Here is a 12,281-nt window from a genome sequence, read left to right as displayed (position 1 = left end):
CATACAAACGGACGTAATGAACCTTGGGATTTGCCGTCGTGAGTTTCAAGGAGGATGGGCGGAATGCAGCCTGTTGACGAATGCCAGATCCGATCGTGAGAATCCCTGCTTCAGCCAACCAATTGCCAAATCAAGCAATCGAACGAACGGCTGGAGCTCTTCTGATTGGATCTCGAGAGCTTAAACGAGCATGCAATTGTGTCCGTGCAGTTGGCGTGCTGCGCTCAGTCCAAAGCTGGCGCGTTGCTCGTTGTCAGTGGGACGGGTGGTAGCCACTCGTCACCACAAGCGGTATTCGCAGTCTTTTCTTTTTCTCGGTGTCTCGACTGGAACCGCTTTGAGCAAACTCGTTCACCAACTAACACCGAAGTGGCGTGGTAATGGGAAGCCGATTGAGTGGGATTGGTGACTCCGCTCCAACTGCGCGTGGTGATCTCTTGTTCAGTATCCCTGCCATCCCGTCCGATCGAGACCATGAGGCTGGGGGGAATTTTTCCAATATGTTTTGGAGATCTTGAAGGCCTTTATTCATGGAGTTATTCAAAATATTCCTTCTTGTCGCCGCCGTTCCGCCTGTGTGTTTGAGCTGGTTCACTCATACTTTACCTTTTTTTTTTTTTTTTTTTTTTTTGAAATTGTCAGGGTTCAACTTTGAAGCTCAAACAAAGTTTCACTCTGCTGCTGTTTTGATTGCTATGGTCATTTCTCGGGTCTGTTTTGGGGTGCATTTTCCTAAAATTTGGATCAGCATGCGCCCTGTCTGTGTACTTATCTCATGCACAACCAAACTTGCTGCCATGGCGTTCTGCATGATTGCTCTCGCCAATGATACCTAGCTGCACGCGGGTCAGCTGTTAATTAAAACATAACTTCGGTTTCTTCAGAACCTCTTCTACATACTATTAATACTAATTCACCCCTTCTAGCCTGACTACGACTGGTATTTTGCCTATCTTCCTGGTATGTATGACCATCATCAAGCACTGCTAGAAACTGCTCCTTGATTCAGCCAAAATATTGCCCCGCCTAGTCCAAACAACCCAGCTTGCATTCAACGCGGTTTTGATCTCAAGGTGGAACTGCGAGGTGGAGGACTAGACTCGAGAGGTTCGCCGAGATCAACATGGGTCACGTGAGTAGGGTGCTAGTTGGATTAGTTATCCAACAGCTTTGATATTACGCTGACTGCTCCGTGCTCCGTGTCCTGGCTGCTGAAAACCCATACCTGTTAGTTAGTTATCGGTGTTGATCTTGGTGGTAAGTCCTTCCCTTGTCGTCGGCTAACCAAAATGATGCTTTGCCAGCAACAAGAAGGCAGCAGACTCGTCACAGTGCTACATTCACACAAGAGTCCACAATGGATCTCAGCGAGTTGAAGGATGACCTTTATGACCTATACCGCAATAGATCATCCTACTGGGTGCGAGACATCCCATATTTCAAGAGTTCTTGCTCAAAGATCCTATGGAAACTCGGCCCGGTCTTTACAGAGCGCGAGACTTATGGGGATGATGATATCTATAAGACCTATATAACAGAGACATGTGGTACATGTGTTGCAACTCAGGTTGAAGGGCCCAGTCCAGGAGTTCAGGGCATTGCAAAGATCAGACTGCAGTATGTTTCTTTCTTACCTTTCTACAGCTGACTATTTCTTCTAACTTTAGCATGTGTACCTAGGATTCCTGATGATCCTGAAAACCCTTCATCAACCAAACCTCAACGCAGCAGCTCTCGTCTTGCATTTGAATATTATAACCATCGTACACTCACAGAACTTGGTTGCACCTGTATCCCAAAGCTGCTAGACTATACACTTTTCACTCAAAAGAAGGGTGATCCTCTTCCTGGTGGCTTCCTTTTCATTCTTGTGATGGAAAGATTGCCAGGGCGCAACTTGGTTAATTTTGCTGATTTGCCCATGTCCGAGCGGGATCAGGTCCGGTTAGCATTTGCCAAGTCAATCCGGTATACCTTCCTGGTCTTGTGCTGAAGTGATTCCGGGTTAACAAAGACCGTCATACTGCCAGCGAGTTCTACGCCTTCAGGTTCATGCATAATGACCCTGATCGTCGCAATCTGATGTGGGACCCTGAGAATAAAAAATGGTACGTGAAATAACTAGACATTGCCATCCATGCTGTTCTTTCTATCATTGCTTATCTTCCGTGTATCCTGCAGCTACATAATAGACCTCGAAGACGCGTATCAAATCAATGACGATGAGGAGCCCACCAAGTTCATGCCTGAGATTCATTATCGCGAGTGGGGGATTGCTGGGCCCGAAATCAACTGCCACATGTATGGCTTGGATCCAATGGTCCCGCATGATCGCAAGTTCATTAAGGACCCAGACGACAAGACACTCGAGAGGATGGCCGCCGATTCAGCAGGCAACCAGCTTGTGTTTGGAAAATAAACTATTCTTCTTCAATATACGCTTTCGGTATGGTATGGATGAGACCCAACCCGAGTGGTTCTAGAGCCAGCAGAGTCTCTTTGGCCACCACTGGAATTCTGAGGCCTATGGGTTGCTTGCTTTACTATTCTCATTCTTGGGGGCTAGGCTAAACTCCAATCTAAAAGCCTCTCGGAGCCTGCTGTCATAGTTCTTCTTATCTTCCATTTTCCTGATCGCGACGCAGAGGAGGGTCCTGCTTTGCTCCTTGTACCTGAACAGCCTATTCAGAGTGAGTATCTTCTGACTTGCACCTACTATTGGCCATGAATTCCGGGTATTGGGCGGTAGCCGGTAGCCTGGCCTGTAATAACTATGGCACTGATTTAAGCTTACTTATTTAAGCGTAGTTGTGGAGTTATTTCAAAACTTTTTATGGGTACTCTGTACGGAGTAGTGTGAGGTTGTTCCAGTCATCTGCTACCTCAGGTCGTTTATTGCCCGCGGATATCTTTTCGACGGGTCTACCCCTGGTCACTACCTCCGGTATACTTTAGAGATAAGAGAGCGCAGTTCTAAGTCTATGGCCTTTTTCCTACACCTTATTGCAAGCTATCATCAGCAGTTGACTCCCCTTTGGATTCAGATAAAAATATCGAAAGGTCCTGTCACGCCTTGTCTAAATATGCTACAGAAAAGTCCTTTTGCAAACTTTGGCAAAAGGGGAAAGGGGAAAAAACAAGGGAAATACAGTCCTGTGGCGTCAGGCCACGGAGGTGTTTGATTAACCATGGAGCTGTAAATACTAAAGCACCCAAACAGCTTCTTTTTATTTTTTATCAACGTTCCATTTTAAGCTTCTCTGTTCCCTCCTCATAGTTACATCGCGGTTAACATCTTAATTTTTCTTCGCCACCATGTGGTTGCTGTGCTTTTTGGTCTTTTCAAACCTGCTGGCCCATGTTGCTTGCACTTTACCTTCTGCCGGCCCAGGCTAGTTCTTTCAATGGCGGGCAATCTTAATCGTATGGCCTCTGGATGGAATCTTTACGTAGTAAGTACAAAATAAACTCATTGTGATTAAGGGCGCATATCTCATCGCACTGTACTGTAGCTGGAGCACAGATACTGCATGGCCTGTCAATGGTTCCCAATCGTTGATGCTGAATTGCTCGAACGTTTTCTGACTCCGATTCTGAGTACGCGCCGCTTCTTTTGACGATAACGCAGCACTTGAAAAGGCCAGCAGAGCGTGTATACACAGCCAATAGTCTGTTAAAAGCACATCAAGCGCAGAGAATGCCGAAGAGCGAAGCAATTCTGGAATAAGATATTGGTTTATAACGACATAACCCCAAAGGACACTGGAAATATGCTCGAAGGGAAGACAGAGCCATTCAAATCCCATATTCTTATTGGGAAGGCTGGTGGGCTATAGATTAGGCCTAATAATTTGTTACGCCATTCCATAGTATGAATCATCTTTCGAGTCGTCGACTGCCGAAATTTACCCTAGTATTTTGGTCTTCGAAAAGTTCCGAGCTATATGCATAACATGAACCTGAAAGTTCAATAACCGGTCTCGAATTCTCGCTTCGCCTCTCATCCTCGAAGGCTGGTCCTGACTCTCGCTTCCGATACGAAACACGACCCAAACGAGGCTCATTGTGCCTCACTGTTATGCTCGAATGAAGTGCCTAAGCCACCTGAGGTGAAATAGTGAAGCTATATCTCCGATTGAGATCTCGAAGACGAATTTAGTCGCTACATTTGAGAATGGAATCACTTCATAGCAAGGCTTGGGTAGTTCGCTCTACGTGATCCATCCTGTTGCGCCACGTAGTATCTTTTCAATAGGAGGTGAGCAACCTCAAGTAAAGTTTGATAAACTAGGGCTTGTTAACCAAACCATTGATTTCGCACTTTTCAAGGTAAACCTGTATACAGTATAATACATGATGTTGAGACAGCCTTGTCCAGGAATTGGATAGCGTTGTATGATGCGTATATACGGAGTACATATATATTATCTATCTTCCCTCCATTCCAAGACCCAATATATATTTAAGACCTGGACACTACCACATCTCTAGTCACAAAGCCAGCGCGCCAGCAACTGCTATAAGGCCTGCGAGTTTCAAACTAGCTTTGTTCATAACCGCAGCGTCAGTAAACGTGGCAGCAGGCGGATTGGCCGATGACCCAGAGGAGGATCCCGAATTATCTGGGTTTGGAGACGCCGTCGATCCGGTCGCAGTAGCCGTAGCAGAAGAAGAACCCGAAGAAGCAGATGTGGTAACAGAAGCTGGCAATGAGAGAGATGCTCCATAGGCATCGCAGAGCTGAACAGCAACCTTAGTAGCAGCTGTAAAAGAATTTCGCGTCAGTGAGCAGCCTCTATAACTCAATGGAATTGTACGAGACATACCAGCAAAGTCCTCTGGGCTGCAAACTTTTGGAATCTTCTCCAGTAAGCCAGAAACAAAGTCTTTGTCAGTGCAGATGCACTTCACATCAGTCAGGCCGCACTTCGAGGAAGAAATAGCTTCTAGGACGGGTGATTGCTGTCAACCAGAATAAAAGTTAGCAATTAGTGATGGGCAACGCCTATTACAAGCTCAGGGAAGACGAGAATAGAGGGCAGAAAGAGGCCAAGTGGGATTTCATACCGCGCACTGAGGCATGGAGGTAATATCCTGAGCAAATGCCGACAAGGCAAACAGAAAGTTAGCAAACATAGCGCCTAATTTCATCTTGATAGAAAGGTGTTATTAATGAATCTATGGGGAAAATAGACAAATATTTTCCAGAGGTAGAATCCGCCACTTGGATCAAATGTGCTTCTCGATATAGCCAACGCAGCGCTAAGGAAAAGGGAAATGACCGCTGGATATATACCGGGGAACTTTCCTCGTTGTCTCGGAAAAATTGGGTTTCAAGCAAGGAGAAAGGAAACACGGAACCGAACGGCCTTCTCCGCCCACGAGAGCCAAGAATTTCCCATGCCCGGTTCTGGCGCCAGAGCCATGCCCTCGGCTGTCATTTTTGAACGTCATTTTTCAACGTCATTTTCCCTTTTTCCAAACAGGGAATTACGGCTTCTTATCGGACAGAATATTTCCCTCACATGGTTTCTCTTCGATTTCGTCTAACTGTGCAAGTTTAACAGGCGAATAATCGGATGCAAGCGGCACTTCCGATTGTGTGGACTGTCGAAGTCCGAAGAACGGTAGTATTAAAGTTATCTGATCGCGGGTCCGTCACATGGCCTCTCGCGTTCTCCCTCGCTGATTGACAGGAGTTTGTCGGGTTTTGATCGACCTAGCCCAATAAGGAATAGTGGCTCCAGGCCGCCGACCACCAGGGTTGATTCGACCAACCGCATTGGCTAGGTCGGATCAGATAATTTTAACCGAGCTATCCCGCGCATTGGATCAGATAAGATAATTATCCGGGACTGCTTGTTTTCCAGTTGGATGGCCGGCAACGAGGTCCCTCCCATCGGACGATGCGTGGGGGTTCCGGCTCAGGTTCAAGACAATAGTTCCAGTATCCATGGCGAGAAAAAATTTTGGCCTTCTGCTCTTCAAGAATCTAGCTGGCTCGGCCGATGATCGGTGTCCCACTGGCTCTTGTATGATATGAAAGAAAAATCATTTCAACCTCTTGAATTTTATCTCCCTGCATTACTTTTCATCGTCCTTCGTCGAGAGAGTGTCTTCAATATCTTGCTTTCAATTGATTGAAGCCTATTGATCATTGAGGATGAGGAGCCCCTTCGGCGGAAGTAACAGAGCAGCTGAAGCTGGCACAGAGAAATACCAACCAGACATCGAAGCTTCCGACCGTGAGAATGATAATAGTGACGGCATCAGAAGTCCCACTGAAGCGGAGGATGTCTCGAAGGAGGTTCAAGATGGTGTGCGTAACATGGAGGCTGCCACATCAGTGTGGACAAAGTGGCATCTAATTGCAGCATATGTGAAGTGAGTGTTTATCTGCGAGAACCGCAAAGATAAGGACGAATCGTGAAAGATCAAAGCTCCTAACACTTCAATTAGCATTTGGCTCATCTATTTCGTCACCTCGATGCAAGAAGTCGTTTTACGCTCCCTGAACCCCTATGTGACCAGCTCCTTTTCACTCCATTCATTGACGGCGGCGACTACCGTCATGTCGAGCATCATCGGAGGGCTGAGTAAAATCCCTCTAGCCAAAATATTGGACACATGGGGCAGACCCCAAGGGTTGGCTCTCACTCTCTTCATTTGGGTTATCGGGTACATCATGATGGCAGCATGCAAAAACGTCCAGACGTATGCTGCTGCGCAAGTCTTTTCCGCCGTGGGGTGAGTTCATCATCATGAGCCCTTTGGCAAACGGTCGCTCATTCTTCGTGCTAGATCTCAGGGAGTCAGCTATTGTATGACCGTTTTTATCGCCGACACCTCCTCCCTGAAGAACCGTTCGCTGATGCTCGCGTTCGCTACCTCACCCTACGTTGCAACCACCTGGGTCGGCGGGCCGATATCCAAAAGTATTATCGAGGTGGCCGGCTGGCGCTGGGGCTTCGGTATATTCAGCATCGTGGTTCCCGTGGTTGTCTCGCCTCTGTGCCTCATTTTCCTTTTGAATCACCGTAAAGCAAAGAAGGCTGGGATAGTATCCACCCCAGGCTCCGGTCGGAAATTGAACCTCCAAAATATCAAGAAATACGCCATTGACGTCGATCTTGTTGGAGTCATTATCTTGGCTAGCGGTATGGCGCTGTTCCTCTTGCCATTTAGTCTCTGGTCTTTTCAGGCAGAGAAGTGGAAGGCCCCCATGATTATTTGCATGATCATTTTTGGCGGCCTTCTGCTGATATTTTTCACAATTTATGAAAAATATCTCGCCAGGGTGACATTTATCCCCTTTAACCTTCTTATGGACCGTACTGTTTTCTTCGCAGCCGTCTATTTCTTCTTTGTCTTCTTCTGTGGTGCGGTCTGGGGCGGGTATTTCTTCTCGATGTTGCAGGTGGTGTGGGAGCTGGACATCACCAATGCAACTTATGTTAGCAACATTTATCGTGTGGGCTCTTGTCTGTGGGCACTGGTGGTCGGTGTCCTAATCCGCTGGACCGGTAGATTTAAATGGCTTGCGGTCTATTTCGCGGTGCCTTTGATGATGCTTGGCGTCGGCCTCATGATTCACTTCCGCCAGCCAGGCGTAAACATCGGATACATCGTCATGACGCAGATCTTCGTTGCCTTCGCCGGCGGTACGTGCGTCATCACAGGCGAGATGGCCATGATGGCGCCCTCAGACCACCAACACATTGCCGTCATAATCGCGATCCTCAACTTATTCTCGAGCATCGGCGGTGCCGTGGGAGGAACCGTGTCCACAGCTATCTGGACCAGTCAGTTCCCGGCCGCACTCCACAAACATCTTCCCCCGGGAACAGATGTAAGCCGCATTTATGCCTCGATTATCACACAGCTGTCATATAAGCCTGGAACGGCCATCCGAGACGGAATTAGTAGAGCATATGGTGATGCTCAACGCTACATGCTCATCACGAGCGTGTGTCTTCTTGCAGGTGCCTTGATCTGCGCTGCAGCCTGGAGAGACATTAAACTCAAGGATATAAAACAGGTAAAGGGAAGAGTGGTGTAAAGGAGAGTTGGGATGACCAGAGTAACAACGAAAGAAAAGACTCCAACGTGGATTCCACGATTCGCTTCGGACTGTGGTGTGAGTCTGGAGTTCGTTTGAGATTAACACCAAGATCGGCGCGTGAACTTACTGATGGTCAGGTTGCGACAGGAACCAAGAGGATGTAAATCTCAACATTTAAACCTGATAGCAGACAATGAAGTTTTAAATACCTAGACATACCATCGAAGCTAATTATATAAATCTCAACTCTTAAGACAAATCGAGTCCCAAGCTCTTGGTGCAGCATAGATGCTGGTTGGTTCTTCTTTTCAAGGTTGGAACGCGCTGAAGCCCTAGTAACTAACCAACCATGAAATCTGAATACATGAAATTTCGCACAGAACCGGGATCTGATGAATGCGACCTTGTGATATGCACACAAGTAATGTTCACAGCTGTACGGAGGAAAATGTACGGATAAATTTTCAAATGAAGTGTATGCAGTACTACAGGGCATTTTTAAATCTTCCGTCCATGTGGTTGACAGAGAGATTGAGAACATATACAATCAAGTGTTCCACAGATCAATATTGGGTATAACTAGGTACGTACATATCTGGGATAAAATTACAGAACCTGACAAAATAAGTGCTCAAGAAGAGAATCACAAATGGCTGTGAAAAAAATATCACTGTTAGCAGCGATAGGGCGACCAGCGGAGAATGAAGAGTAAGAGAATCTAGGCTCATATGGAACACAAATTGGGCCAGCGGTCCTAACAGACACAACAATGGCTACCTGGAGAGCGCCAACAGGCAAGAATGTAGGAAAATTTTGGGAAAGACAATGGGTGTGGAAATATGAAATTTGGGGGGGAAGGGAAACCTCAACCGGGGCTCGACCGTACACCTAATCTCGATGTATATGGAGGGAATATCCTATAAAAACGGAAGAAAAGAAAGCTGATTGAGACCAACGTCTTCTAGAGACACTCAAGCTTCGACCGATTTCGCGAAAACGCCGATGGAAACACACAATACCACACATTCGTGAAGACATGACGACATTGAACCAAGAGAAAGAGATAGGAGGACATCACATTACTGGCTGTCCATGCTCGATCTCGTCTGGGGATCTCCTTCGATCGTCTTTCTCCAGTGTTCGGGTAGACAAACGCAGACAAGCTAGAAACGGCGTTAGTAAAGGTGTACTTAGATAATTTTTCGAAGTTAGCTTACCGGAAAGGCCTTAATTTCACCAGTGGGAGCCGGGGATGACCCCCGTCTATCAGTACCGTTAGAAACACCACTGTCGCGCTGTGCTTTGTGTTTGCCATCATAGTCTTCGACAGTTTCATTAAGACGAATACCGGTAGCCCATCCATCGTCCCAGATGCCGACGACTTTAAGCATATCGCCTCGTTCGAGCTCGAATTCATCAGCTGCACGAGGTTGATAAGCCCACAGCACGGCTACCTTGTCGTTGGGGTGAATGTCATCTTGCGAGTAATAGTCTCTGAAATAAGGAAGCTGTTCCGATTGGCCGCTAGCGACGCCCTCTGGAGATGAGAATTGTGCGCCGCTCCCAGATTTTGGAGACGTTGTATCACCGTCACCAGCGAGAGCAGATGCGCTGGATAATGAACCGTTTCTTCTACCAGTAACCGGAGGTCGTCTTCTGGTGCCACTGGCGGGGCTAGCAAAAGCTTCGGAATCCGATGAATCGTATTTCATGGCAGCGGTGCCACGTGGAGAATCGTCGTTGTTTTGTAAAGCAGACATTCGGGCAACGCGCCCTCCTGGTAGAACGTCAAAGCCATGGCCCTGAGCCATGTTTCCAGGGGCATATTGCATCGAACTCGTCCCCTTTCGTGGAGGTGATGGTTGGTTGAATATACTGCTGTTCCGGTCACGTCTCCGGCGGAGGAATATGAACAAAAATACCGCCAATGCACCCAACAAGGCAATACCGGCTACAGATCCAACGACAATACCTGCAATTGTTCCACCAGAGAGTCCGGTGCCAGCACCCGCGCTAGCTGACGGGTTAGAACTTGAAGTGGACGACGGGAAGAGTGGAGGTAAAGAGGGCACTGTCGGCAGTTCTAGGCCACGGCATCGATTTGTAGCGTCTGCAGCAACACAACATGAATCGGTTGCATTCGGTGAGCTTTCCGCACAGAACCCGCAAAGTCCAAGCAAATTGGGGCCGTAGCCACATTCAGCCGGTTCGTTTTCGCTCCCAGAGATACATTTTCCGGTCAGAGAGTCTGCGGGATTTGCGCATATGGTAAAATCAGAGCGGATTTGGTCCATAAAGTTCGACTTTGGGGTGCCACATAAATCTGGGTTGACCGCAACTAGTTCTTCGCTCGTAGCCGATAATGCCTGCCATAGATTAGCCAGTGTTTATCCCAAATTGAGCATGCGAAGGACGAACACATGTGTCAGCACAAAGCGGTCGCGAATCGTCCGGTGAAACATTGCAAATCTCCCTTGAGCTTTGAACTATTCCGTTGCAAATGACACTAGTGGTATATCGGGCATAGAGAGAACTCGTGTTTGTAAGCTTGACGTTGGAACAGCCCAGAAGGTCTTGATATCTGTGCAGAGGAGTCACAGAGTCAGTCTTCGAAAAAAAGAGTTTCGCCAAGTCTTCAAGAACATACTTTCGCTTGACATAGTCATGATGCACGTAATTCTGCAGCTCTTTGTCGAAGTCTTTGACAGAGGAAACGAATTCGAGGAAGGGACTGTGAAAATTTTCAGCACGTTAGCTACGACTGCGCGTCGTTCAGAGGGAGCGAGCGAGAGAGAGAGAGAGAGAGAGAGAGAGAGAGAGAGAGAGGCGCAAGGCGTACAATTGATCCACAATGTCCTGTCTGGTAGAGACGGAGGCACTGGCGAATGCAGGGCATGTTGTTGAGTCTTTGAGCGAAATGCAGTTCTCTGCCATGGTCCGAGCTCGAGGTGCAGAAGGCCCTCAAGGGCGTGAAGAAAAAAAAGAAAAAGAAGACGGTGCGAAGCCTTTCCCTTTCTCGAAACGTAGTCGGGTAGGTGACAAGCTGAGTTAAATTGTGACGCAGGTCTTCATTAGAAGTTGGATGGCGGATCCTTCAGTTTACCATTATCCTTTATTATTGGGTGTTGTTTGCTTTGTTGTGACTGTAAGGTTCTGTGCCCCTGACAGATCGCGAAACCGAAGTTGGTCGAATAAAGAAAACGAGAGACAAAAGTGATGGGAATGCAAAATAAGGCGAAGACACACCAGGATTAAGAAGAAAAGTAAGAGGAGTCAATCCGAACGAGTGGATGCCTGACGAGAACAGGCTGGACAAGGGCGACGAGGAGAAGGTGTCGGGGAGACGAAGAAACCGCAAGTCGAGCAGGGGAGAGAGAGAGGAGGAGACGAGAGGCGTGCGACGGGCGAGCAACAGCAGGAGGGAGGCGGTGATTCATCAAAATAGATTACCGTAGGAATTTACCCTGTATCGTGCCGTAACCTGCCATTCCGTGTGGGGATTGTCCTTTTCCGCCCTACGATACTAACCACCACTGCTAGCCTGGCAGTGGCTTTTGGACGAATCCTCGGGAGAGAGGTTAAAAAAAAAAAAGGAAAAAGAAAAGAAAAAAAAAGGGATCTTTCTGCTGCAAGACTTTCTCCGGACGCCTTGACGTTTCATCTGGTCTCTCCATGTTTACATTCTCCATACTTTTCTGAGTATGGAACCGCTAAGATTATCACCCAGCGTTGAACCACGGATGCTGCAGACGCAGGTGACACGCCGAGGTCCCCTGAAATTAGTTAGTGGGCGCCTGTCACTGGCCACGACGTTGCGTGCTTGGCGCAAAACGGGTGCAAATCACATCGACAACCCCGATTTCGATGTGGTTTGCAAGCTTCTCCATCGCATCAGATCTCGGGCATCCGGTACATCCATTCCGCAATGGGTTGCCCAAAACTACGAGGCAAAAAAGAGGAAGAGTCGACACCCAATGCTTTGGTGTTTCCGTTCCATCCATAGTGTTCCACTGAGCAATGCCCATCATCCCCCCCAAAGGAGAAACTTACCCAGTCAACTAAAATTGTTAACAGGTTGTCGGTTACACCTTAGATGATTCACAGACTGTCCTGAGTGATAGACACCTGGGAAAACAGATTTCACTATCACTGTTACATCAACTCTCTTCTGTTCCTCTTTCCCTGACATGTGTATAACAAGGGCTGTGACTAACTTAGC

At 47.5% G+C, this 12,281-nt stretch overlaps 6 protein-coding genes across 6 annotated transcripts; 4 read left to right on the top strand and 2 right to left on the bottom strand.

Moving 5' to 3' along the window:
• The first annotated feature begins 949 nt into the window (after positions 1 to 949).
• On the top strand, positions 950 to 2,634 carry CIMG_00691 (uncharacterized protein). The gene is made up of 5 exons (XM_001246919.2): positions 950 to 1,132; positions 1,233 to 1,617; positions 1,681 to 1,968; positions 2,031 to 2,108; positions 2,182 to 2,634. The coding sequence occupies exons 2-5, from the start codon at positions 1,358 to 1,360 to the stop codon at positions 2,417 to 2,419; spliced, it is 864 nt and encodes a 287-aa protein (XP_001246920.2). The 5' UTR covers positions 950 to 1,132; positions 1,233 to 1,357; the 3' UTR covers positions 2,420 to 2,634.
• Positions 2,635 to 3,404: 770 nt separating this feature from the next.
• CIMG_12849 (uncharacterized protein) lies at positions 3,405 to 3,836 on the top strand (the record flags this gene model as incomplete). Its single annotated transcript, XM_004445845.1, has 2 exons — positions 3,405 to 3,452; positions 3,681 to 3,836. 2 exons carry the CDS (start codon positions 3,405 to 3,407, stop codon positions 3,834 to 3,836), a joined length of 204 nt encoding a protein of 67 aa, XP_004445902.1.
• A 445-nt stretch (positions 3,837 to 4,281) lies between these two features.
• On the bottom strand, positions 4,282 to 6,440 carry CIMG_00693 (uncharacterized protein). Its single transcript, XM_001246921.2, has 3 exons — positions 5,068 to 6,440; positions 4,827 to 4,962; positions 4,282 to 4,763 (listed from the first exon to the last, which is right to left on the bottom strand). Exons 1-3 carry the CDS (start codon positions 5,149 to 5,151, stop codon positions 4,492 to 4,494), a joined length of 492 nt encoding a protein of 163 aa, XP_001246922.1. The 5' UTR covers positions 5,152 to 6,440; the 3' UTR covers positions 4,282 to 4,491.
• Positions 5,146 to 8,279, top strand: CIMG_00694 (siderophore iron transporter). Its single transcript, XM_001246922.2, has 3 exons — positions 5,146 to 6,384; positions 6,460 to 6,747; positions 6,802 to 8,279. Exons 1-3 carry the CDS (start codon positions 6,164 to 6,166, stop codon positions 8,057 to 8,059), a joined length of 1,767 nt encoding a protein of 588 aa, XP_001246923.1. The 5' UTR covers positions 5,146 to 6,163; the 3' UTR covers positions 8,060 to 8,279.
• Positions 8,280 to 8,647: 368 nt separating this feature from the next.
• CIMG_00695 (SH3 domain-containing protein) lies at positions 8,648 to 11,405 on the bottom strand. The gene is made up of 5 exons (XM_001246923.2): positions 10,902 to 11,405; positions 10,710 to 10,793; positions 10,481 to 10,643; positions 9,280 to 10,428; positions 8,648 to 9,225 (listed from the first exon to the last, which is right to left on the bottom strand). The coding sequence occupies exons 1-5, from the start codon at positions 10,994 to 10,996 to the stop codon at positions 9,142 to 9,144; spliced, it is 1,575 nt and encodes a 524-aa protein (XP_001246924.1). The 5' UTR covers positions 10,997 to 11,405; the 3' UTR covers positions 8,648 to 9,141.
• On the top strand, positions 11,353 to 12,159 carry CIMG_10608 (uncharacterized protein; the record flags this gene model as incomplete). Its single annotated transcript, XM_012358832.1, has 4 exons — positions 11,353 to 11,513; positions 11,603 to 11,639; positions 11,818 to 11,971; positions 12,137 to 12,159. The coding sequence occupies 4 exons, from the start codon at positions 11,353 to 11,355 to the stop codon at positions 12,157 to 12,159; spliced, it is 375 nt and encodes a 124-aa protein (XP_012214255.1).
• Between the last annotated feature and the right edge of the window lie 122 nt (positions 12,160 to 12,281).

Source organism: Coccidioides immitis, assembly GCF_000149335.2.
Source record: "Coccidioides immitis RS genomic scaffold supercont3.1, whole genome shotgun sequence".
Taxonomy (NCBI): domain Eukaryota; kingdom Fungi; phylum Ascomycota; class Eurotiomycetes; order Onygenales; family Onygenaceae; genus Coccidioides; species Coccidioides immitis.
The sequence above is the reverse complement of the archived record's forward strand: the minus strand, read 5'-3'. Positions and strand labels throughout refer to the sequence as shown.

Bases quoted from the DNA above. Each gene is read 5' to 3' on its own strand.
- CIMG_00691 (XM_001246919.2), top strand. From the start codon at position 1,358: ATGGATCTCAGCGAGTTGAAGGATGACCTTTATGACCTATACCGCAAT. The intron at 1,618-1,680 runs GTATGTTTCTTT...ATGTGTACCTAG, and splicing joins ATTGCAAAGATCAGACTGCA to GATTCCTGATGATCCTGAAA. The intron at 1,969-2,030 runs GTATACCTTCCT...TCATACTGCCAG, and splicing joins GCATTTGCCAAGTCAATCCG to CGAGTTCTACGCCTTCAGGT.
- CIMG_00693 (XM_001246921.2), bottom strand. From the start codon at position 5,151: ATGAAATTAGGCGCTATGTTTGCTAACTTTCTGTTTGCCTTGTCGGCA. The intron at 4,963-5,067 runs GTATGAAATCCC...TCTGGTTGACAG, and splicing joins CCTCCATGCCTCAGTGCGCG to CAATCACCCGTCCTAGAAGC. The intron at 4,764-4,826 runs GTATGTCTCGTA...ATTCTTTTACAG, and splicing joins CAGCCCAGAGGACTTTGCTG to CTGCTACTAAGGTTGCTGTT.
- CIMG_00694 (XM_001246922.2), top strand. From the start codon at position 6,164: ATGAGGAGCCCCTTCGGCGGAAGTAACAGAGCAGCTGAAGCTGGCACA. The intron at 6,385-6,459 runs GTGAGTGTTTAT...CACTTCAATTAG, and splicing joins CTAATTGCAGCATATGTGAA to CATTTGGCTCATCTATTTCG. The intron at 6,748-6,801 runs GTGAGTTCATCA...TCTTCGTGCTAG, and splicing joins CAAGTCTTTTCCGCCGTGGG to ATCTCAGGGAGTCAGCTATT.
- CIMG_00695 (XM_001246923.2), bottom strand. From the start codon at position 10,996: ATGGCAGAGAACTGCATTTCGCTCAAAGACTCAACAACATGCCCTGCA. The intron at 10,794-10,901 runs GTACGCCTTGCG...AAATTTTCACAG, and splicing joins CAGGACATTGTGGATCAATT to TCCCTTCCTCGAATTCGTTT. The intron at 10,644-10,709 runs GTATGTTCTTGA...TCCTCTGCACAG, and splicing joins CATGACTATGTCAAGCGAAA to ATATCAAGACCTTCTGGGCT.